Source organism: Netta rufina (genome assembly GCF_964035555.1).
Source record: "Netta rufina genome assembly, chromosome: 2".
In the NCBI taxonomy this organism is placed as follows: Eukaryota; Metazoa; Chordata; class Aves; order Anseriformes; family Anatidae; genus Netta; species Netta rufina.
This window is the reverse complement of record NC_140124.1, coordinates 88,079,639-88,105,437: the sequence shown is the minus strand read 5'-3', so window position 1 is coordinate 88,105,437 and position 25,799 is coordinate 88,079,639. Positions and strand designations below refer to the sequence as shown.

At 35.9% G+C, this 25,799-nt stretch overlaps 1 protein-coding gene across 2 annotated transcripts; it reads right to left on the bottom strand.

The window, feature by feature from the left end:
• Positions 1 to 1,080: 1,080 nt before the first annotated feature.
• Positions 1,081 to 25,799, bottom strand: VSTM2A (V-set and transmembrane domain containing 2A; the record flags this gene model as incomplete). Of its 2 annotated transcripts, none has more annotated exons than XM_084282989.1 (5): positions 1,081 to 1,169; positions 18,821 to 19,157; positions 22,441 to 22,491; positions 23,336 to 23,502; positions 25,721 to 25,799. In XM_084282989.1, 5 exons carry the CDS (start codon positions 25,797 to 25,799, stop codon positions 1,081 to 1,083), a joined length of 723 nt encoding a protein of 240 aa, XP_084139115.1. The 2 variants fall into 2 exon arrangements, with proteins under 2 accessions (XP_084139115.1, XP_084139116.1); XM_084282990.1 differs by lacking the exon at positions 1,081 to 1,169 and adding an exon at positions 1,215 to 1,291.

Sequence of the window (25,799 nt, the reverse complement as noted above, 5' to 3'; positions counted from 1 at the left end):
ATGTTTACTGGTGGCACAACATATAGGTAATATTAAAAACTGGCTTGCATGGGGACCAAAGTATGTCTACTTGGAAGTTATATCACAGAGACTGTAAGCAATTTACAGAATTTAAGTTAGTTTTGCATATACAGGAGTTGCAAAATTAGAGAAAACACACTGAAATATAGAACACACACACACACAAAAAAAAGATGTATATATATAAACCTCCACGCAGTCATCAGGGGTTGGCCTAAATCTGCAATTGCCACCATTGAACAAGAAAGGAATCAAAAAAAAACCACACCACCACCACAAACAACAACAACAAAACAGTAGAAAAAAATAAAAAAAGGGGGGTGGGGGAAGAGAATAACAAACAAACAAACCAAATAAAAAGAATAAATCTAATTTATTTTACAAAAACAATGTTCTATAGTCTGCTTAACTGCTTTGTAGAATATCTTTTCTCCTCTCTATTCCTCATGCAGGAAAAAAAACAAGCCTATCCAAACCAAACCAAACCAAACCAAACCAAACCAAACCAAACCAAACCAAACCAAACCAAACCAAACCAAACCAAACCAAACCAAACCAAGCAACAACAACAAAAAGCAAGCAAGCAAGCAAACCAACAAACAAAAACAAAACAAACAAACAAACAAAAAAAAAATCTGTTTTGATTTTTTGGCAAAGTTTGTGATTTTTTTTTTTTTTTTATTAGGTCAATGTTGAATCATTATATTTTGTCTCATTAATTGGCCTCTGTTTGCTTCTAGGCTGGAACAGTTCTTTGTGAAACCAAATATCATCCATGGTTAATTCTAAAATACCGATGACTCGCAGACCAACCCCTGATAAGTCAAGGATGAGGCTTCTCCTTGCCGAAATAAAAAGAAGCTATGTCTTGCTGTTACAAAACATTTGATTACATCACACCAGTTCTCTTCAAATAAAAGATCAGTGATACGCCAAAGAAAATAAGATATATCAAGAAAACATGTGGTATCCTCTTCTTTTTATAATATTTATTTACTTATTTATTTATTTAGTATTTTTGTTTGTACTTCCTGAAGAAGGTGCTCCTTGTGTAGAGATTTAGAGTACATTGGGTGCAGAGTGGTGGTTGGAGGTTAGGGTCAACTTTGCTGTCCGCTCCGTGGATTTTACAGGCGATTTGCTCTTTGCTTTAAGAAGAGAAAGTGATATTGGAAAAAGTCAGCACTTTTAGATTAAAGCAAAGCACCCTTCACAAAGCCACAAACAAGAAGCAGGACAGAAAGTCCATGGCTTGTAGCTATCCTCGCACCTGCGGAAGAAGTTATAAGATATTCGCTCATCTTGCAGATTTCCAATGCTCCTTATAAGGCTGTTTTAAACATATACATTTATATATTTAATTAGCTCGCCAGGTTGGCTCTGGTGCCCATGAATGTCTTGGCATGCACTGCAAATAACAACACATACAAAGTATTTCAGTCCCAGGGAAGTTTTCTCTTTTGTTTTGCTTTTGTTTCTTGACTGTTTTTTTTTTTTTTTTAAAAAAAACAAAACAATGTTATATAGTGAAACTATATACCAAGAACACATACAAACACCTTCCATTTCAAAGCATTCTTTACAAAATCATTTCCAGCATCATATCATTGCCTACTAGCAAAAAAAAAAAAAAAAGTCTAGTAGCTACAGAGTATTTCCTTGTAAAACAGAAGAGATACTGTGGGAATTTGTAAATTGTAAAATTTGTGGGAAAACAGATTTACAACGGGAAAACAGAATACTAAATATTTCAACTATTTATTTTGAGCAATAGAATTTTCTTTTTTTTTTTTTTTTTTTTTTTTAGAAATCTATGAAAAAAATTGCCTATATTGTTTCTCAAAACATAGCTTTATATTTTAAGCGTCTTATCAGAATAAAAACATTCAGAACTACATTAATTAAGTTGAAATATTGGCACATGAAGAACATGGAGATTTAGATGTCTTACACATCAAGTCTCAATGATAACTTCTTATGATAAAAGAAAAAAAAAAAAAAAAGAGAGAGAAATCCAGAATTTGAAACATATTATTTGAGGTGAAAATCATAAGTTTGATTTGGTTATGCCATAAATAAAATTATTATTATAACAGGTTTAATACATGACTAATAGAATTTATTACTATGTTGTTTATTTGAAAAAGATGAATGTTATCAATCATTACAGGCATCAATTCTATAATGAAGTGCTGATAGTGTTATAAGCAGTCCATACTACTGTTGGACTTTTCACAACTGATTACTTTTAAAAGCATTTAATCCTGTAAACGATTCTTATGTGAATAATTCAATATTAAATTGAATACTGAATTCCATTGCAGCCCCAAAAAGCACATTTATCTTCTCATCAACAATGCATACAATGAAAAAAAAAGGGAAAGGGAAAGGGAAAGGGAAAGGGAAAGGGAAAGGGAAAGGGAAAGGGAAAGGGAAAGGGAAAGGGAAAGGGAAAGGGAAAGGGAAAGGGAAAGGGAAAGGGAAAGGGAAAGGGAAAGGGAAAGGGAAAGGGAAAGGGAAAGGGAAAGGGAAAGGGAAAGGGAAAGGGAAAGGGAAAGGGAAAGGGAAAGGGAAAGGGAAAGGGAAAGGGAAAGGGAAAGGGAAAGGGAAAGGGAAAGGGAAAGGGAAAGGGAAAGGGAAAGGGAAAGGGAAGGGAAGGGAAGGGAAGGGAAGGGAAGGGAAGGGAAGGGAAGGGAAGGGAAGGGAAGGGAAGGGAAGGGAAGGGAAGGGAAGGGAAGGGAAGGGAAGGAAAGGGAAAGGAAAGGAAAGGAAAGGAAAGGAAAGGAAAGGAAAGGAAAGGAAAGGAAAGGAAAGGAAAGGAAAGGAAAGGAAAGGAAAGGAAAGGAAAGGAAAGGAAAGGAAAGGAAAGGAAAGGAAAGGAAAGGAAAGGAAAGGAAAGGAAAGGAAAGGAAAGGAAAGGAAAGGAATAAAGACAACTGCTCATTTTTTTAAGTTTTCAGGCATTTATCAGTAAAATATTTTTTGATCTGCTAACTATGTTTATAACTGTAGCAAGAAGTATTTTGGCTTCTCCCTTTACTATTTTTTTTCCTTCAAAGGGGTATTTAAACCAAATCCCAGATCTGTGAACAGACCTGTCTTGTATTTATCATGTAAATATATGGTATGTCATGTAAACATAGTGTAGTTGTCATAGAAGACAGTCCTCTGTAACACACCCAAGAGTTTCTAAGTAACAGTAATATGTAAATTATCCACATTTGAACAGAACTTCAGAATGAATATTAACTTTTAAATAGAGAAATGTCACAAACATATAATTAACATTTTCCAAGAAGTCCAAAGGAAGCCTATGCCTAGTTAGGTATAAAAGGTAGAACAAACCTATTTGCTTCTTGCCTGTCTCTACAGTGCTACTGTCTACACTATGCTGCAGTAATTTGCTGGGTTTCTCAAATCACTTGTTCTGTATAAGGAACAGGCAAACAAACAAGAAAATTTGCTACAAGTTCTTCCTGTGGTTTGTTCTTGTACAGCTACTATTTACAAGCTGGTATACAAGGGTCAGGTTTAATTTCTAGTTTTGGTTTTATCATGGAGTGGCTTTATTCTGTCTTTTATATAGGTATAAAATTTGTCATTTAACAGATTTTTATAGAAGATTTTCTTTCCCTAAGTAGCATAGCGTAGTTACTGAATCTATTTTAGTGTTAGATTAGTTTATATTATATTGAATTATTTTCCCTTTTTTTTTTTTTTTTTTTTTTCTATTTAAATATCTTTATGACTGAATTAGGGAAATATAATGCTAAAGACAATTCCAGGGATGTCTTTGGAGATTTTCTTTACATAACATTTAGAAAATGCAAATAAGGAATTAAGGATAAATACAAGAATTTCATGGAAATTTTAAAAGTTTTTTTTTATTTTTTTTATTTTTTATTTAACAATTAATAGTATTACAATTTGAGATTTTTAAAACTGTAGTGTTAATTTTAAATCTGTAACTTTAAAGGAAGAGAAACCTTAGAATAAAAAAAAAATATTTGTCTTAAACTACTCATTGGCAGATAAGCAGCACCATAATATTTTCAGAAAAAGCATTCTTTGATTTTTGTTTTGTTTTTCCTTTCCAGTATTACAATCCATAGGTCCAAAAATTAGGGGTCATATATTGCATGTACATTGTAAACTTTTTTTATATAATGTTCAGTTACTGTATAAATAATGATCTCCCTCTCTGATAATTATATCACATTCTGCAAGAATGTTCTTCTGTAAACTAGTTTGTTTATCTTGGGAGGAATTTAGGTTAAAGTACATGCAGCAAGTGCAAGATAAAGCAATAGAGAACATAGAGAAAATGTTGGGGTAATACTAACACAAATTCATCTTCTAAGTGAAGAAAGGCTCTTAGGATTGCTGGAAATCATTTTAGGCATGTCTTTTGTACCGTGTCCTTTGTATGGTTTCAGGAACTGGTTAGTATATCCAAATGTCATATCAGAGAGGCATACACTGATTAAAGAGTTTCCAAAATGCTGCCAAATGCAAATGATATATTTTCAGTAATATCTCACCCTCAATAAAGTTGATTTGCAATCCACAGTGACAAATATGGTGGTTAGGTGAACTTTCATCTTTTCCATGATGCTTTAAGAAATACAACTGTAGTTTAAATATACCAAGGCTTGACTTTTTTTTTTTTTTTTTTTTTTTCAGTAGATACATAAATTATCTTAATTTCTTCTTTCATGAACCCAAGAATCACTTTAGATTTTGGAAGAGCAAAAGTTGTAAATAATATGGCATTTTAAATATACATGTAATACATATATACATATGTTTTATATGTATATATACACAAAATATACATTTTAAAACAGAGTTTTGTTGCATTATTTTTAGACTTAAGTCAGAAGAAAGTTAGAGATCTAAATCCAAATGTCTCAAAAATATGGAATATCCAAATTTGGACTTTTCATAAAGATCTGTGTCTGGTGTACTTTTCTGAGTGGCACTTAAATAGTATCACTGGAAGTGTGAGGAGTAGTATAAGTAAAACACTGTTGACCTGGTTGTGGATTTGCTAAATCAGTTGCTCATTTCCCTGTTATTTCTAACATCATCTTCTAATTAACATAATAACAGTTAAAATAGATTTTATTGCAGGTCAAGAGTAGTGGGCGAAGCTGGACTAAAATTATGTTACCCTCAAAGACAAAAGAGGACTAATGGCAGTATGAATGCATATTTTATTTCTGCAATGTTGGTTGAGCTGTACCTGATGTGTGGGTCAGGGTTTCCCACATTTTGGCCTATCAGCCATTGGGATCCAGTTAAATTATAGTTGAGAGTAGTGAATCCCTACATGTTTTTTTGTTGTTGTTGTTTTGTTTTGTTTTCTGTCACTGACACACATCAAGAAGAGCAAATGCTCATGAAACATTTGCCCTTCTGTAAACAAATGCTGCTTTGCCAAAGGCATACTATCATGAGATATGGCTCTGTTCAATATTACAAGAGTAATTCATGCCATTAAACTCTTTGAACCTGTGATTTATTCTAATATGTCTTTTAGTTAAATGCCAGGAAAACAGAGAGAAGAGAACAATAGCAATAAATAATTGTGAGCTTATTGTTCAAATTAATAAAATAATCTCTGTCACAAATGTTGAAGCACATTTCATAGCTGTATGGACCAAATGACGGAGCATCAATTTTGTCCAGTTAATGAAATTAATTTTAGAGCATCTAAGTATAAAACATTGCATATCAGCTGAAGTTATAAATTGCTAGTTAGCCCTAACTGATCAAAAAGCTTGTTATTCACTGCATGCCATGAATATAGTCCTTGAATTAATATATATCATTGCTTTCACTAGGATATTGATCAGACAAAGTTTGTATAAAAATATATGGGATTTTATGAACCAGGCAGAGGAAAGCTAATATTGGCTTCATGATTTTGCTTATTTATTTTTCACATCTGGACAAAACAGAAATTTGTAAGTTAAGCAGCTGCTTCAGGCCCTACAGTTTTAGAATCCTCTACTTGTAAGATCACCTGGTACACTTCATCATGTTGGGTGTGAAGCAGTTTACATCTGCAAGGATTGAAATGTAGCAAGTTTGGCATACCTTTTGCTTGCTGAGACCTGTAAAGTCACTGGGATTTAATAGCCTACAGCATTCTTACCCTCAGGACCTAATTCCTCAATAAATGAATAAATAAATACATTCTTGCAGGTTCACTTACAATGAGTGTATTACATAAATACTAGAGTGAATATGTGAGTTCAAAAACACTGCTTCAATTTTTTAATAAGCATGTACTTTTAAATGAGGGTATCTTTCAGTTTTCTTTAAGCAATAAGCCACTGATCACAAGGGAAGAATAATGTTTGAGTATAGTCCTGGTTTTGTGCTGACCAGTACAGGGAAAATACAGCCAGTCACACAGAAGTCTGTTCTAGATTCTTTATATCTATTACATGATGACGATCTATCTCTGTATATATATTGGGAAGTGGGCGAGTGTATGTGTCCTTTTTCCTTGTCTTGAATACCAGCAGGGCTACTGGCTTCTGAAATCAAATATATGTTAAAATATTGTCAGCTTCATTTTTTATTTTTTTTTCCTACAGGATATTTTGCTGACATCTGCCATTTTGAAGTGCATGGTTTTCTGTTTTGCAACAATCACATTTGCTATATATACTGTTATATTTGAAACAGCCTTCTGTCAATCCTAGTTCAAACAACATGAAACCATAATTTAGCATGATTTCCATCTAAAATATGTAAGAGTTACTGCCTTAATTTTATTGTGGAAATTCATTAATCATTAAATTTATTAGAAGGTATTTGCATTTTTATGTCAAAAAAAAAAAAAAGTGGGTGAAAATGGTTGATTCGGAAATTTTATTTGAATATGTTTCACAAAGATTTGAAACAGATTCTTCCTTTCTGTCCCATCAATAGTTACTTTTTTTTTAAATTATTATTATTATTATTTATTTATTATTATTATTATTCTGTACTGCAGAAATAACCGTTAACTATAGTTATCCTGTATGGCTAGAATATATACACACTCTGGGGAAGATAATTTCCCTTCAACAAATGTAAGGTCTACCTTTCATTCCTCAGGGGAACTACTTCTCATATTTATTTCAAGGATCAATCACTTGTGTTTGATTTTGAGGAAGTGATCAATAAAAGTGTTAGGCATTATGTTCAAGCCTCCTAATGTAGATATTTTCTTCCAGTACAGCTTTTCCCATTAGCTATACAGGAGTCAGATTTCTATCAATATAAAATAGTCTGAATTGCCCATCACTGTCTTGGGTGAGTGTACCACATCACGATGGGCAAATAACTTCATCTTAAATAACAGAAAAAATGTATCTGATCTTCTGTTTTTGTTTGATTGTTTGTTGTTGTTGCTGTTTGTTTTGTTTTGTTTTGTTTTGTTTTGTTTTTTAGAATTTTGGAATGAAATTACTGCTTCCAACTGGTGGAACTTTAGAAATTGATGGGAATTTGGAATAGGCTATGTATTACATTTCCATGAAGCCTACTTAGACTTTGCAGACAGTGTGTAGCTCTGTTCATTTCCATATCACTGATCTTTTCTGTCTGTGTTACCCAGGGAGTAGGTGAGGGAAAGGGCTGGGATCCCTAGCTATATTACTGTTCCCTAACTTTCTGTAAGTGAGATGACCAGGCAAATGGAGGTTTTCAGTACTGTCCGAGGTCAAAAGAAAATGAGAATTTTCCAACCCTGAGCAGCAGAGAGAACTCTGACAGAGATTTATGCCACAATAATTCCTGCAGCTCTTTCTGGGCTGGGACAGGTCACAGCCTTGAATTCACTTCCAGTTATATCTAAAGCCATGTTCTAATTCAAACTTGTGATGAAATACTTGGAAGAGGAAAAACCTGAGGAGACTTCAAACATTGGTGGCATGTTGTAAAATGGCTTAAGGCAGTTGTCCAGAACAAGTCAGAATAAATCTATGGAACGGCAATTGTTATCAATATGAAGTAAGAAAGACAGATTAATGTAACTGTTCATGAGCTCTGCAATTTCATAATGCCAAGATGGCCAGAAGTGCAATTATGGGTATGCTGGTGTGAACATTCATGGGATTTTACATTTAGGCTGTTTTCTACATCTTTCCTTGCATCAACCCATACCCAAGTCAAAAAATAAGTCTTGTTCTTCCTCTGCAACCTATCTGAGGGTCATAGTTTTCTTTTTAATTCTTCAGACAGTGCTTTTGTTCATTATTAATTCTTTAACTCTTAACTACTACCTAGGCTCCTAATTAGGGCATCATTCACTATGAAGAAGCTAAAATGACCTCTAATGTAATTCTTAAAATGAAAGATGAGAATGATATCATCAAAATGATCTGACCATGTCCTTTTAACTTGAGCAGACACTAGGGAGGGGGTAAGTTCCCTATATGTATAGCTGAAGTGGGAAGTGATCGACATTTGTAGATTTTCATACCATTCTGGTGAGAATAGTGTAAAAATAACTGCTGAGTTTGAACACATTTTCTTCAGGAAGATGTGTAATTGGCTTATTCCACCTCTAGGATAATTTTTGCTCTCTCTCATCTCCTTTATCCTGTCATTTACAATTATCATTTCCATCAGTGCATTTCCTTCTCTTTTAATAGTGTAACTTGGTTTAAATTGCATTAATATGTAGCTCAGAAGAAAAAAAAATATTTTACTTACTAGCAGGGTTGAGTGTGTCAGAGTCAAAATGATCTTTGAACCTAACACACAACTTTAATTTTTAGTTATGCAAATTCTTTCTTCTAGCATCTTAAACATTTTTTAGTGCCCAGCTACCTCACTTTTCATGTGCTCAGCCAATGATATAGTGAGTCCTTCTTGTCTCTGAAGTATTTAGAAGATGTACAAATATAACTAGTTCCACTACTAGGCATTTACTATACTATTAAAAAGGTTTTTTTGTCTTATACTAGAACTTCCCCAAGTGATTTCTTGTTCCGAGGAGAATGACATTCTCTGCATCTGGGGCTTTCAGTCACAAATCTTCACACATTACCAATTTTATCCTAATTCTCTTCCTCCTTTTATTTAGTTATTTATGTTTATTTATTTATGCCTGAGCCTGAAATTATCTCTCTCTTTTTTTTTTTTTTTTTTTTTTTTTTTTTTTTTTTTTTTCCTATATTGGCTGCCTCTTCACATGTCTAAGTAATACATTGACTTCAGCTGTTTCATTTTTAGTGAGATAGTAGTTTTAGGGAAAGGGGTTGCTTGTACATAATAGGTGAAACACCACTGTTAGCTACAGCACGGGGCACCTTTATCCCTCATTCTATTCCTGATAAACATGGATATAAAAATGTCAATTTTTTTTTTTAAATATGAGACAGAAAAACGTGTAAACTGATACATTTATATTAACTTGTGTGAAATGGTTGATTCCAAAGTAAATGCAGATTTTTTCTGACTGACTTATAGTATCCCATCCTCATCCCTTAACCTGCATATAGCTATGCTCCACCCTAAATTAATGTAGTAACTTCACTTGCTAGTTAAAATTCTTCTTGAATTGACTGTTGTTAGCAACCACCTTCTACTCTTTTAGCTAAAGCTGGCTCTAGCATGCTTTGCTCAGAATTTTTGTAATATACATAAATGTGTGTATACTTGATATATGTGTCATTGTAATTAAACAGAGACATTTCTGAAAGATGCTATTAAGTTGCAGTAAAAAAAGATTTATTTGAAAAAAATATATATATAATTGAACTCATCTTTCTCCTGCTTTTTGCACCCTGTTCATCCTTTTATCAATCAGAAAAAATAAATAAATAAATAAATAAATAATAAAATAAAATGAATGGGATGATAGTTAATATTACTCTATCTTCTTCAACAGTACTGTCATACCAAAAAGCACATACAAGAAGGGTTATTATAACATAGACAGAAGGAAAATTGTCATTCTTTGTAAATATTTCAGCATGAGATATTCAATCCCTTTGCTCACTTTTTACACCTGACATGTCTTAGGCTTATGTTTGACTTACAGTCAGCCTGATTTCTTTCTATTTATATCATTTACATAAGAGATATTTTCATGGAACTCACCTAAGTTCCCCTTTATCTGTACTCATCTGACTGGATGAGTCTGTCTTCCTCTGATTCCTAGATTCTAAGTGTTTTGAGGCAGGGACCATTCTTCTAATCCTTTGTTTGCCTGGTGGATAATGCACTTGTTATAGAGATTAGAACAATGACTGATTAACAAAACATCCCTCTGTCTAAGGACTATGACTCACGAGCTCTTAATGACTTTAGCTGGAGCAGTTTAAGATGTTAGTGCCTCCATCTATCTACCTCCCCATTTTATGGAAATTAAACCCCCAACAGAAGGAGTAACAGGAGCAAACCCCATGCCATCTCTTTATCTACCTTAATTTAATAAACTGATGCTTTAGTTTATCATCTGTTGTAGTCCAGTGACTTCATTCAATGTTCAGTGCTGTGAATTAAGACAGTTAAGGAGCTGACACATATTTTCTTCTGTTTGCCAAGGTTTGGGGCAACAACTTCTGATCTGCACAAGACAGAGACTTTGGGGTGACATTTTAAATTGTAAGAGCAAATCAAAAGGTACAACTCAAAGCCTTCACCCTTCCTGTTCCTTTGATACAAATAAGTAGTAATAATAATAATAATAATAATAATAATAATAAAAATGTTTATCACCCCTACAGCCAGTGTAGTAGTTTAAAAATGGTGGATCACTAGAATGTATTTTGAAGGATCTGTGTGAAATCCTGCATCAATTCCATCTTATTCACATTCTAAATTGCTGTTTGTTTGTTCGTTGTTGTTTGTTTGTTTCTCAGATATTTTTTAACATTCTGAGGTGTGCTTTAAGTCATAAATATAAAATGTCATTCCTTTTTGTTGTAAGATTTTTCAGGTGTAAAATGATCACTGATCAGTACATATTGTATGCATGTGAAGAATTAAATTGGACACTAATACAGGTCTTTGAACTGTTATTTTGACAGAGCTTTGGACAGGCACAATGCTGTCTAACCATATTCTCCAACAGTATTGTATACTATAAATCCGTATTCTAATAAAGGGCTTTGAACCATCTGAATGTCTATTTTACTGTGAGACCTACTGTAAGTTCTTGGCTTCATTTGATCGCTGATGAAATATCTTTAACTCTTCTTTTCACTTGCACAGGATGAAATGGAGAAAATAGATAGACCATAGCCATATAGTCATGTTTAAAAGGGGTTTTCTTCTTCCTCTTCCCCATTTTCCCCATTCTCTTGGGAGATGCAGCTCCCTTGCAAGGGCTTCAGTTGGGTGGCCAAAAACCTCCCTCTGTGTTATTGACAACAGTAGAAGCTGAGTGAATAACACCAGTAGAAATAGGACTGGAAGCAGAAGTAGCATTCTGATTTGTTATATATATATATGTTGCTGTTGATGCAAAAACCTTGCCTATGTGCAAAGGGCTAGGAATACCATCTGTGGCAGTTAACATTCCCTTTTCAACACACTAGGCAGTTTTATTCCAAGATGGAAGCATTTGTAAGTAGGTGGGGCAACAAACTTCCAGGAGGTGGATCAGACTGTAACAACCACACAGACAGAATAGCAAGCTGGACTGCCAAATAGTATGATGGCAACTTCCTTGTGATAAAGTAAAATTAAGGTTTTGAAGCAGAGTCTTCTCTTTACAAGACCAAAAATCTTCATCAGCTTCTCTTCAAATGACATCTGGTTTTATCATCAGCAATGCAGGATTAATTGTTCCTGTAACTGTGAAGAAGCTTATGTGTCTGGAATATCTTTATCATTAATTGTTTATTCAAACTGAAAATTCCTGTTCAGAGAATAAGAAAATACTAAGAGCACTGAGCTTTCAAGATAGTCTGGGGAAAAAAAAAAAAAAAAAAAAAAAAAAAAGCTCAACAAAAGCAACCACATCTTGCCTCTCCCTGAATTTAAATAAGTTGAAAAACAACAGTTTTTAGGCATAAACTTCTGGATAAAGCTTGGATTCTTCTTATAATTTATTCTCACTCTAGGAGTGGGGAAGAATTTATCCTCATTCTTATACTTGAGCCAAATTTTTTGCTATTGTAAACGAAATTCCGTTCTTTTTGCTTCAGCATTCATCTATTCAAACCAGCAGAAAATTCTAGCCGTTCTTTTAAATTATCATAGTGATATTACTTATAAGTGATGCAAAGGATTTTCATAATGCAGTAGTGCACCATACACAAGAAGCTTCCTGCTCATCAAAAAAAAAAAAAAAAATGTCCTCTGCTTTGCTGTATGTGTCAAGTAACAAATGAGTTGTGTTCTGAAGCAAGGAAATCCCATCAGTTATGTCAAAAGCAGGCCCTGTCACATATGCTGCAATCTCTGATGACCCAGTGCGAGCTGCCTGATTGTGTAGCAATGAAAAAGAATTTGAGTGAGCTGACAAGAACTTATAAACAGCTTCTTTTTTTTTCTTCCTCTTTTCTTCCTCTCAACATCTCTGCCTCTCTCTAAATATCTTTCTTTCCTAACTGTGTGGCCCATCTGCAATCTTTATTGTGGCTAACTACCAACTAAAGTTATATCACACAAGTAGAATAGAATGAGTGTGATTCTGCTTCTCAGGGAACTCATGTGGGGTTCCATACCAGACCTTTATGTACTAGTTTCGTTCTGTAGGTAAGTCTGAAGGGTTAATTTTTAAATAGCTAAAAGAAAAGAAGAGATGTAAGTACATACATAGCAATAGCATATTGAATGCCTAATATTTCTGTAATGTTACTAAAAGAACAGGAAAGATCTTAGTATACAGTTGTGTAGATAACAATAGAGATAGAAAAATGGTGAAATGATTGGTTTTTTGTTTGTTTGTTTGTTTTTCTTGTTTGTTTATTTTTTGTTTGTTTTTATTGTTGTTTTTTTGTTTTTTTTGGGGGGGTGGTTTGGTTTGGTTTGAATTTTGTTTGTGTGTCTGTTTTGTTGTTTGTTTGTTGTTTTTTTTAAACTCTGTTTATTTAACACCTGCCATGTTTGTCCTCGTTGTTTCTGGACTGACTTCAGGGGAGATAAATACATTGTGCAACACCCAAAGACAATTTCGCATGTCGTCATGCATATAACCTGTGAGTTATCTGGAAAATCAACTCTTCAGCACTAGGCCAGGTATCAAAAAAGGAAATCTGCCATGGAGTCCCCTTTCCTGTAGTAAGCTGTTTCTAATCTGTCATTATTTGTTTTCTCAAATTCTCTGCTACCTCTGCTTGTGATTATCTAAGATTATTTCATGTTTCATTACAAACACAATCATTTTTACAGATATACGTATTACAAAGGAGACACATTTAAGGTCAGAATCCATGATGATCTAAACAAATCTGAGATGACACTGATTTTATTGTAGGGTTCAGTATCGGTGTTTAACCATGGGCATAACTAAGAGTGCAAATAATTTCCCTGATTTCAAAGAGGATATGTTTGAAACTAAGTATACCCAGTACTGTCTGGCATGAGCATATGGTACTGAACAACTGCTAAAACCCTTAGTACAATAAAATGAACATTTTTGTTTGGGGAGTACTTTCTCTTCTCAGTTCCTGAACATTTGTTTCTGTAAGAGAAATAGAATGGAATAGAAAAGTGGCAGTGACATGGTGTCAGCAATTGGCAATGGTAATGAGGGATTGTTATAAAAAATATGTACTATTTTGCATGATTTATGGCATCTATTTTTAACTTGCAACAGGAGTTAGAATTCCAGATCCACTGAAAACTCTTAGTTACAGTTGGACTAAGGACCGGGAATAGGAGTTTAAATACTTATATGCATTTGTTTATAACAATAAGTATATTTAAAAAAAAGAAAAAAATATATATATATATATATAAAGCAGTAGTGAATTCATTCTCCTCTGGGACGAAGAGCAGAGTAGCACTTCTCTGAAGATACTTACAATGTCAAGGTCAACATCTAGGGCCTACTAGGGTTACATTAATTAACATGGTTATAATTTATTTAGTTATTTCAGAGAAACTAAAAACAAGCAGAGTAATTTCATTTCAGGAAAAGAGAACTAAATGCAAATTAAAAGTAAAAATAGAGACTGCAATGTATACGAATCTAAAATGGGATAGTCCTTGCATCATCATCATCATGAAAGAATTTCTGAGAACTTCTGCTGATAAAGTTTTAGAACAAGAACAAAAACCTCATTTGACTTTTGCTTTCACGTAGTCCTAAGAAGACAGAAACTTGACTTTTACTGTGCAACGATCACAACAACAGTTAGTGTTTCTGAAAAAAAGCAGCCTCAAAAGCTAGTCTCTTCTGTAATGAAGTAAGTAGTAATGTTGGCTGTCACCTTGGTGGAAGCTAGAACAGACCTACCTTTCACCCCTTAGCTTTAAAAAGAGATGTAAAAGAAAAAAAAAAAAAAAAAAAAAAAAAAAAAAGTTGGTATATATCTCAGAAGATTTCAAATTAGACATTAAATTTGTTTTTAATGGGTAGTTAATAAAAGATTCCTGCACTCTGTAGATAAAAATGGAGGCTGGAAGGAATGTCATCTGTTTATCAGTATCAACAGACTCAAGAAATAGGTTTTTATCCTCTTCTCTTGTATTCAAACCTGATGATCAGTTTCTCAGCATGATTTATGATGCCAAAACCCAGGTAATTCTGTCTTAGGTAAGGACCTTCTTCTCCTTTGAGCTCCTTTTCCAGTCACTTATTGCAATTCTGCCATCACAGGAATAGTTTTGACATGTAGTTCAGTCAGCAGTTGAAATTTCTACTTCAGGAAAGAACAAAAGGTTGCAAGATATCTGCAAAGTCTGTATGTAAGCAGTGAGAAAATGGGTCTAATGTCATTTCTTCATTTGTAGTTACTCCCTCATGAGTTCTGTCAGCCTAATCTTCATGAATCTGAAAAGCAACTAATGGCTTTGAGTGGTTTGACAAAACATGGCAGAACAAAAATAGTTTGGGGGATATATATGTTCTTAGCACCTCAAATTTCACATCCCTTTGTGTTGCTACAAATGTTGAGTGACTTGAATGCAGCTAGCAGAGTTCATCTTGATTCATATCCATGAAAGACTGAGTTTTGGTGCCAACTAGTTAGCTTGCTTTTGACTTGCTTTTTTCCAGCTCTTGGAGCCCAGTTAGTTGCAACACTGCCTAGAGTTACAAGACCCTGTGATAACTCTGTACTTCTACCTGTCTAATATACTTTGTTATGAATTATGCAGGAAAAAATAAAAGTCTGTCAGTCTACCTACACGGGACATTTTCTGGATTTATGCAGATTAGTCTGTCAAATTCCTCAGATTCCTGTTATGCTGTGATGGCTTACTTCATTTGCTGCAGCCCATGAATATGAAATGAAAGGGTCAAGCACTGTTAACTTTGACTTTTGCTCTCCCGACTTTTTTTTTTTTTTTTTTTTTTTTACTTTGCAGTAGATGTTGAATGCTTTTCAGTGTATTACCTGAAGACTGTCTGTGAGATGTTCTCTTTAGCTTTTTCTTTCTATACTACATCTCTATTACTCTAACAATAATAATTATTTTTAAACTCACATAGCATTTTTCAAAGCAGAATAAAATACTGAATGAACCTCATACCACATCAGTTTGTTGATACTGGCTATACAGACCCCTCACAGATTTTCACAGATACATTTATATTTGAGTAAAAAGGAAGAATAGCAGAAACATCTGCTCAGCTGGAAAATGCTGATATTTGCTCAGATGTGGAAAAGTGATAGTTTGAAATGGCAGTGACTGTCAGCTGTTTTTCTAGGGCTACATATTAAACATCTATTGCTAAGAAATAGCTGGAATTCTGCAGTATGCTTCAGGAGGGAAGGAGTTAAATAGAGTGCTACCTACCTTTCCAAAACAAATGTTATGGGCAAAATATTTGTATGATTGGAGCCAGTTTTTCTTACACTGGTAGCTGAGTTCTTAAGAAGTGGTTGAATACTTTTCCCAATAATTTCACAGTGTCACATTCTCCTCTGTTGTTAAAGTATTTTGCTTTACAGTATCATGTCTGTGAACATGGCAGTAAAATTTATTGCTTGCTGAAAACTATATACTGGCTCTCTAACATTGGAGAATATTTGATACAATTAGTAGTACTTCTCAAACAGTATTGCTGAAGTCAATGTATTAGCATGAATAAACATATCTCAGTCAACCTTTAGGTTTTTCAAACACAAACATCGGGTTAATAGTGATAAATTTCTGTTCGACTACATTTCTGTGTTGTAGGTTGGATAGATTATGATTACATGTAATGTAATCATGCCATAATATTGTGTTTGCAGCATTTTTTTGAAGAAGAGAGGAATTTCTCATTTGACAGTATAAAGAGATTGTGTTGATTAGACGTCATAAAGAAAAGTTATTCTTTCTTGTCTTTTTCTATTTTTCTGAGGTCTCACAACTACAGTCTCACACTCCTCAGCTGAACTTGCTTCTTGACATTGCATACAGATATTCCTCCTCTCCCCACCCCAACACCCCATCACCTTGTGCTGTTTTTGTGGGTATTTCTATCTGTGTAGAATGTGGAGAATATATCTGTGTAAAATGGGGAGAAAATCAAAATTACACCATAGCTAGAAAATCAGGCCAACATATTCTAAAAAATAATAATAATAAAATAATTTAAAAAAAAGATAAATTTTGGTTCTCAAAAGTTGAACTGATGTTCATCAAAAATATCACCAGCAATTACTTTGTAGTAAGTGACCATTAAATTGAATTAAGCCTAATATGGATTCCTGATATGTCCTGTTTCTTCAGTAGATAAGTTTCACCTCTGATGAATATACCATTAATCTGTGCTACATCATAAAACAAATGAAGTAATAAATCAAATTGTATTTTAATCTTTTTAATTTTTAAATCATATATGATTGGGATTGACTGTACTTGTTCTATAACAGTATTTGCTCGAGGAAAAAAAAATAGAGATATTTTTTCCTCAGTTTATTTTACGAGGTCTTTTCCAGGTAATGGCTTACTAGCTCTCAAATAACCAATGTCCACTAATTTTGTGATATATTTTTAAGAATAGACAATATTATATATTCAATTATATATCTGAGGTGGATCAGCTGTTGTGAGCATGCTTTCGCCCCACTGCAGTATAATCTGTCTATACAAGTGATAAACTTGTGACAATTTTAACTAATTTCACATAGAACTGAACAAAAAGCAGAGTTTAAATTTTATGGACAAGCCTGCTACTTTGAAATGCATGACTCCAATGGTAAGTAATCACTATATGTATTTCTATGAAAGGAAAGTCTGTAGTAAAGTGATGACTTTAAACTTACTGAAATATTTTTTTTCTTCTAACAGCTCAAACATTGTTTTGGGAGAACTAAAAAATTGAAAGTGTCTCCATTCCAGGGAAAGGGAACTAAATGTAAGTTTTAAATAAATCAATCAATAAATGTTCACAGAGGTAAAATTGTGATAGCATGTGCATCATCTTTTCTAATACCAATAATAGTTTTCATATGAATAACAAGATTTTTTCATTCTGTAAAGGAAGTGTATTTTCTTTATCAAAATGTTTTCCTAAGATTATGCCTGTGAAGTGAAATTGATTTCACAATAGCTGTACTATGAAATTTGTTGTATTCCCAGTTTTGTTTTTGATGGCGTAGTGTTTGGTAGCAGTAAAATGATGCATCAAAACAAAAAAAAAATTAGTATTCGTTCCTTATTTTACACAAGGTTGTGGTCTCCTGCCTTGTTAAACTGGACCCTCAGTATATAAAGAAGTAACCCAGAAACCCTTAAACTTGCATAGCTTATTTTCCAGAAAAAAATTTGGTAATTTACAACATCTAAATTATTTATCTTGTATATCTCTCTATTGCTATCCTAAAGTAGTCAAGAGTTTCACCTCCTGTACATTCATGTACCTTTACATAACTGTAAAATTTACTGTATTAATGTATTTTGAATGTTTACTAAATTGATGAAATTTACTTAACTGTAGAATTTACTAGATTTACTGTATCAATTTACTAAATTCAGTGATAATCGATATAAGTTATTTGTACAGTATGATACAAAATCTCCCAAACAAAATGTGTCAAATTACATATGACAGACAATTGAGGTGTTAACATTTTAGTGCTTGATTCAAAGCGTATGGCCAAGCTTCCGGAGATGACAAACCTGCATTTTCTGACAAACCTGCATTCTTTCTAAAGCCTACACAACAGAAAAATGACAAGTATCTAAGGTCTGCTTAGATTTAGGGATCTAGTTCATTTTGAAAATAGAACTGACTAATTTTAGAAAATATTAGAGGTATATAAGTTAGGTGACTGGCCTAAATCACTCTAGGAATAAAAACTTCCAGATAGGTGTTTTATTTCATTTATCATGCACAGGCATCGTTAAAATGAGGTAAGTCATTCACTGACATGCTCCTCTCTCCATTCACAACACGGAATGCTAAGTCTTAGAGACTTAACCTTAGATGAATGAGTAGAGGTGAACTCTAAATATAGGAATGTAATGTTTTTTGTTTCTTCTTCCCAGAAGCTGATTTTTCAGCTTTTAAGAACTAAGGAGATAACAGGAGAGATAGGGTCAGAAAGATGGGAGAATAAATGAGCACCAGAATCTTCCTAGTCAGGAGGTCAGGTAAACCTTCCTGTTTACTTCATTGAGTTAGTCTCCTTTTACATGCTGGTAAGCAATCAAGTGAAATACTCAAAATGCTTTACCATACCTGATTGTGGACTTTGTTTGGGGATTTTGGCTGCTGCTTCAGGGCTGGAAGTGGCACGTACACGCTGATTGGCAGAGTTATGGATGCTACTTGGAACAGCTGCTGAGATGTTCTTGCGAGGTTTCATGTCTTGCAACCACATTGGAGATGCCTCAAAGGCCTGCATTCGCCGAGAGTGGCTGTTAGCATTGACTTTGAGAAATGCCTGGGCCTTGTATTCCTGAAGGTCTCCATAGTTGGCATCGGTCACCCTGCACTCATACAAGCCTTCATCCTTTTTCCTCACTTTTGAAATCTGCAGCTTGTGGGAGATGTCATTCCCTTGTACTTTCACTGTCTGCAAATTTTCCAGGAAAACAAAACAAAACAAAACAGAAAACATGGCATCAGCTATTATTCTTTCTCTGGGAAGACTCTACTGATGTAGAGCCTGTCCAGAGATCATGTGCCAAGTTAACCAGTGGTGTAATTGTGCTTACTGCAGGGAAGTTACAACTAGGATAAGTTTGATTACTTATATCTAGGATAACTGGGATAACAATAAGATAACAATACTGATATCTTCTTTTCAAAACTGTTTAGATGGTTTACTCTGAAAAGTTAATTGGCCTCAGACGAATAAAGCAAATTACCATGTTCATTCCAATTAACTACTTCAGATTATGTGTACTTTTAATAAGCTTTCTTTTACAAACATAATATCTGTTCACTTTTTTGGTTAAAACTTTACAGTTAGTTGGCTATATTAAATAATACAGCTTTTGAACTACTTTATAAACAATTTTGTTGGAGATGCTTGCCAATATTTAAACTTCTTCAATAATTATTTATTAGATTAGCCTGTAGTCTTTACTATATTGAAATTGCATATTTCACATTCAGTTTGACTCCAGGCATGTCCAAACCTTAGGAATTTTTGGTTTATTAGCCATAACAAGATATCTTGTGTTGGGCAGTTCCTTTTGTCTCATTTATTTAAGTGTGTACTTATTAGAGGTCATATGTCATTTCTGTGACTTAACAATAGAAAGCAGCACCTATTCAGGATAATTTTAATTTTCTTCAGCTAAAATCAGACTACTGGTTTATCTGTAATTGCTTTTAATATCTGAGAATAATATAATATATTTTTGTCTCACATATTTAAAACGTCTGAGCAAATTATGCATCTAGAAATGTCTGATAGACATTAAGACATTAAGAAAAGTAACACAAATACTTTTCTGTACATTCATCACTTCAGATAATTTATATTTAATTATTTGGCTATTAATTTCTGTATTGATTAATATCTGCTGTCCCGTAGAAAAACAGTTAAAGGGGATTCAGTGGGGCAGAAAACTACATTATTTCCACCCACCGTTTAAACATGGATGTAATAGTTACCTGGTGTAATATCAGTGATGGGCACTGAGGAAACATCAGGGTAATTAATATACGGTGGATCACAGAAATGGGGAACTGTCAGATTGAAATGAGGCATGTGTTCTTGGTGATTATTTAACACATTGTTTCTGATAACATGGCATACTATAGTCACTAGTGTTGGCAAAGTGCTTTTTCTTCCTGCTTGTTAAATGGAAGACAAATACTTATGAATATGCTTTAAGGTACTGGATGGACCTTACAGCCCGTTGTAGAGTTTCCAGATCTGATTTTATTCTTGGCAATCTGAACTGAAAGTATAGATTGCTTACTTTCAGGCATAACATATGCAATATCAATTAAACAGAAAGTGTTGGATAGTTATTTAAACCACATTTAATAATAATAATAATTAATAATAATAAATTTTCTACTGAATAGCTCATATTCAGCAAAAAGATTAAAAAAGTTTCATATGAACTATATGGATGGAAAAAGAATCTGTGGGTCATATTTTGTCTCGATTTGCCCTCATGCAATATCTGCAAAGTTAACAGAGTTGCACAATTAGAGAACAGAATATGTTTTGGGGTTTGAATTTGAAATTTAGAAGTTATTTAATTTAAAACAATATAAGTAGTGTATTTCAGCACAGTTTAAAAACCCACTACACATATTTTTGCACCTCTTTAAATAATTTACTAAGTATATTTAAAAGTTTATTCTCCTCTTCAAGAAGATATTTTCCTTTAGTATTAATGGGTATTCTTTGTATACCAGAAAGAAGAAAAGAAAAAAGGAAGGAAGGAAGGAAGGAAGGAAGGAAGGAAGGAAGGAAGGAAGGAAGGAAGGAAGGAAGGAAGGAAGGAAGGAAGGAAGGAAGGAAGGAAGGAAGGGAGGGAGGGAGAGAGGGAGGGAGAGAGGGAGGGAGGGAGGGAAGGAGGGAGGGAGAGAGGGAAGGAAGGAAGAAAAGCTACATTTCTATCATATATTTAGTCTGTGAACTAATGGTGATTTTTTAAAAAAAAATGAAAAATGCAAAATATATTATGCAAGCTTTTAAAAACATTTAATAAATACCCCACCATGGATTATTATAGTACATAATGAAAGTTTTTCAATTTGAAAGAAAGGTCAAGCTTTACAGTCCATAATGTGTCACAGACATATAGATTGCTATGTGGATTTTGAGTGTGCTGATATCAATGAAGAATAAATTGGCTGCTATCACAGTTTCTAGTAGAGTACTATCCAGAGGCCACATGTGGATTTTATTTGTAAGATGGCCTACAAATGTAGCTGAAGATATAGTATATACCTGCACTTAAACCTGACATAATTACTGAGGTTAATTTTTCACAGACATGGAAGAGGAAAAAAAAGTGAAGGATTTAATGGAAATGACTTGCTTCTGTTGCTGTTTTAAGTTTGGCTGGTAGTTATAGCCTTCAATGCAGCTAAAAGGCAGTCCCTAAGAGATTTTGCCTGAGAAAAAGAAAACTCCGCTGGGCTCTTAAGAAGTATTTATGTTGCAGCATCTGCTGCATGTCAGTGACTTTCCACTGCAGTGAGCATGACCCCACCACTGTACATATCTTGGGATGTTAAAGAAAGAGTGTCTGAGCTCTACTGGGGTCAGGGGCCGTAGCTCTGCCTGACTTGTGATATGAGTGTGTTGAAGTGCAATTCATTCTTCCCCTGGACAAGGGCTGGAACAATGCTGCTCATAATTTTATCTCATTTGAGAATTTTCATTTAATCTCAGAATTACAGGTAGTTAACTCTGGTGTCAAAACCCCACTTCCCTCAGAAAGAAACTTAGCAGCAAGACCTCTCTTTCAGAGATTACTCCCAATGTTCCTTGGACTGAGCTTTTTTTTTTTTTTTTTTTTTTTTTTTTTCTGCCAGTGAGTATGATGCTAGGAAAGCACACATTTAAACACTGAAGGAAAGTGCAGTTTCGGGGCCAGATTTCAGCCTTGAAAGCACTTTAGGACTGCTAAGGCACACTCGGCAGTTACTCAGGGCAATTGGAAGCAAGTACAAGGATGGACACGGGCTGTCTGCTTCACATGGCAGAAACAGAGGTTCTACCAAAGCTCTACCACCCGGATCATCTCTTGCTGATGTCTTCATGCCCGCTGTCAGCAGGGGTTTCACTGTGGGTGAGGGCTCCGCGCCCGGGTGTGCTCTGGGTTAGGAACATCCCGGCCACCGGGCTGGGGAGCTGCCCGCGCCGTGGGGGCGCCACTTACGCTTATCTTCGTGCCGTCGTTCTCCAGGTCCCGCTCGGGCAAGAGCTCCACCTGCAGGGAAAGGAGCGCCGCCGTAGCTCTCCGGCCCTCGCACCGGGGAGCAGCGCGCCGCGTCTGCCACCTGCGGGCCGCAGCGGGCAGAGTCCGGCCTCCGCCTCCTCAGCCTCAGCCTCCGCCTCCGCCGGGCGACACCGGCACCGCTCGAGCCGGAGTCTTGTCGGGGCCCCCAGGTGGCGATGGAGGCGGATGCGGCTCCCTCTGCCCCTCTCGGAAGGCTGAAAGTGAGCCGTTGTATGGATTTTTTTTTTTTTTAATTAATTTATTTATTTTTGGCTTGAACGGGGAATTGGCTTCTCCCCCAGCACCACCACCCCCCTCAAAAAAAAAAAAAAAAAAAAAAAAGAGCGCGTGCCCTTCTCTGGCAGCTGCATGCCGAGTTAGGGTTGCCAACTCGATTGCACCAGCTGTAAATAGGAGAGCTATATAGGATCTTGCCATCTGGGAAATAAAAATTCCCACAAGGAGCAGTTTCTGAACAGCTGTTTCCAAAGGGAAAATGAGAGACAGGAAAGAAAAAAAAAAAAAAGTTTTTAAAAAATAGTAATAAAAAAATAAAATAAAAAGATAAGAAGATAAAAACAGACTTTGGAAATCAATGTGGTTTCGTGAACATCCCTAGCTGCTTCCTGAAAGTGACAAGCACCAAATGCGCCATCTCTTGAGGTGGACATTTTTCTCTGCAGGTTCCTGCACTGTTATTTCACAGCTGAAATTAAGACCCTGGTGAGATCCAGAACCTCCCTTTGCTTCCTCCCCCTTTCTCTGCCTCCCATTCCACCCCCTCTCCTGTGGTGTACCCAGGTGGTTTGGGGACCCCAAGGCAAAGGACCAGTACCTGAGTGCCTGTCACCTCAGCTCCAACCTCTGGGTCCTCAGCTGCACGCAGAAACCACCACTGGATTTCAAGATACACTGAAGCGGAGCCACTTTGGAAAGCACAAGACATCTCCACATTCTGTCCTTCAGTGGCCGTGACATTTCGCGGAAACTCAGTGAATTTTGCTGCAAAACAAATGTGTGCTGTGTTGGAATCCTGTTATTTGCACATTTAATTCTCTCTTTGTGTTGTCTTTCTCTTATTCCCTATTCTCTTATTTCCCTATTCATTTCTCCGTTGTCCTTTCCTCATTCCCTCTCTTTTCTGATTTTCCAGTTTCCCCACACATCTTCCCGGTCTTTCTAAACCCCAGGTATTCATTTTCTCCCTTATGTACAAATCCACTTTCCTTGCAGTCTCATGGCAAATGTTAGAGACCCCACTGCTTGCTCCCATGGGCTACTAAAGTTTCATTTAATTAGGTCCAAATACCCTTGGGTAGTATGCAGTATTTCTCCAAACACACTGAGGGATTTTGTTCAAGAACAGTTTGGAACAGGAAAAAGCATATGAGGCTGATTTATTGTGTTTTGTAGAGCTGAACTGGAAATGTGTAAATAGTCAAACCTTCCACAGCTGCCTGGAGCAGCTACTGGAATGGGCGCTCTTCTTAGGGGTGGGTTATGACTACTTTTTTATTAAAGTGCCTATTTCAAAGGCTTTACCTGAGTTACTTACTCTTTCTGAGAGTCTCTGCTTGCATAATCAGACCACGAACAACACATCTTCTAATTCTCAGTACAGGCATGCACTTTCTAGAACTAACCTTCACCTTCGTATCGCAGTCCTTTGACAAACAGGATTTGCTCATCTCTATATACCACTGCTAGGTTTAAAAACTAATCCTGATGGACATAGTCCGGGGCAAGAACATTTCTTTAAGTTTCAGTCTTGACTTTTCTCTTATCCTATCACATATTTCACTTTAAAATCGTGGAACATAATGAAATATGATAGTCAAGTGAGGGAGGACTACAATCAAACAGTGTAATAAATGAGACATGTTTCAAGAAGAGGGAATCTGGGGAAGAGCCTGCAACGTTGCTTTCTGTTATACATTGTTACAGATTGACTAGAGCATATTATGATGCAAAGGAGATACTGCCAGTGCTTCCTCCCCTCTTTCTGTCTCCCTATCCAATCTTCCTAGCTAACCTGGAATTGGTGGGATAATTTAGGAATTTGGGCAAACAGCTTTACTTCCCCCCTCCCCCCCCCCTTTCCCTCCCTACGTTTGTGCTTGTCAACAGCTACTCGGCAATACTACTAGCTTTTTATTTCACGGTGCCCTTCCTGTGCTGTCGTCCAGTCGTGTCCCCCCCCTCCCGCCCCCCAATCACCGCCTGCTAATCCCCCAGTTAAACCGGCAAAAGGGCTTTGCATTTTGCGTATTCGGGGCTCGTAAGTTTTGGTCTTTTTTGTTTGCCTACTCCCCCCTACCTCGTCCTTGTGTGTCCACCCTCCCCAGCCCCCTGCCACCGGTCAAGGGTCGTGAGCGCTGCGGGGAGGCGAGGGGGAATACCGCCACCGCGCAGCCCCGCAAAGCCCCGTAGGGCTGCAGGCGGGGGTCGGGGGGCGGCGGGCAGGGGACGGCCCCCCGGGAGCTGTCCGTGGTGCTGACAGCGGCGCCGCAGCCCTGGCGGTCCCAAACAACCGTCTCCTGCGGCGCCGGGGCTGCTTGAAATGCAAGGCGCGCCTTTCGGCGAGGAGGGGGGGGGAAAGGCGACGGGGAACGGGTTGGTGGTGGTGGTGGTGTGTGTGGGGGAGGAAGGTCTTCAAAGAAGTCGATTTTATCTTTTTGCCCCCCCCACCCCCTTATTTTTTTTCAGAATTACACAGTCACCAAATGGAAATGAAGGTCTGACTCCTAAGATAATAAGAAAGGAAAGGGGATGCAGTGAAAAAGTCTGCAATATTTTAAGGGAGGCAGTAGATTTAGTCATCCGGTACTTGGTCTGAATGCAATAATTATGCATGCAAGGATAGGTGTTTATTATATGCAGGGATGCATATACACAGACATACAAACCCCAAACACATATACATCCATTCACCATCACCCCTTTACTCTTTTGCAAGGTGCCTCTTATTTACTTCTTCCCAATCAAGTAAAAGAAGACTCTTTTATTACCACTTTGGGGAAACTTCTCGTTACTGTTCCTATTTAAAGATGGTTTTAAAAATAAATTTAAACCTGATACTTGGTGTCTTCGTCTCCTATCCACTGTAGTTGTTTTCCTTCTTTTTATCCTTTTTTTTTTTTTTTCTCTATCCCCAATTCTGTTCTCACTATGTTATAGCATGAAAACACACACACAGGCATATGACAATAAGCAATCTTACCTTGGGTAGAAAGTCCTTGTTGAATATACATAACTGAAAAAAAAAAGATTCCAACATAAGCTAGAAAGATCCCCATCAT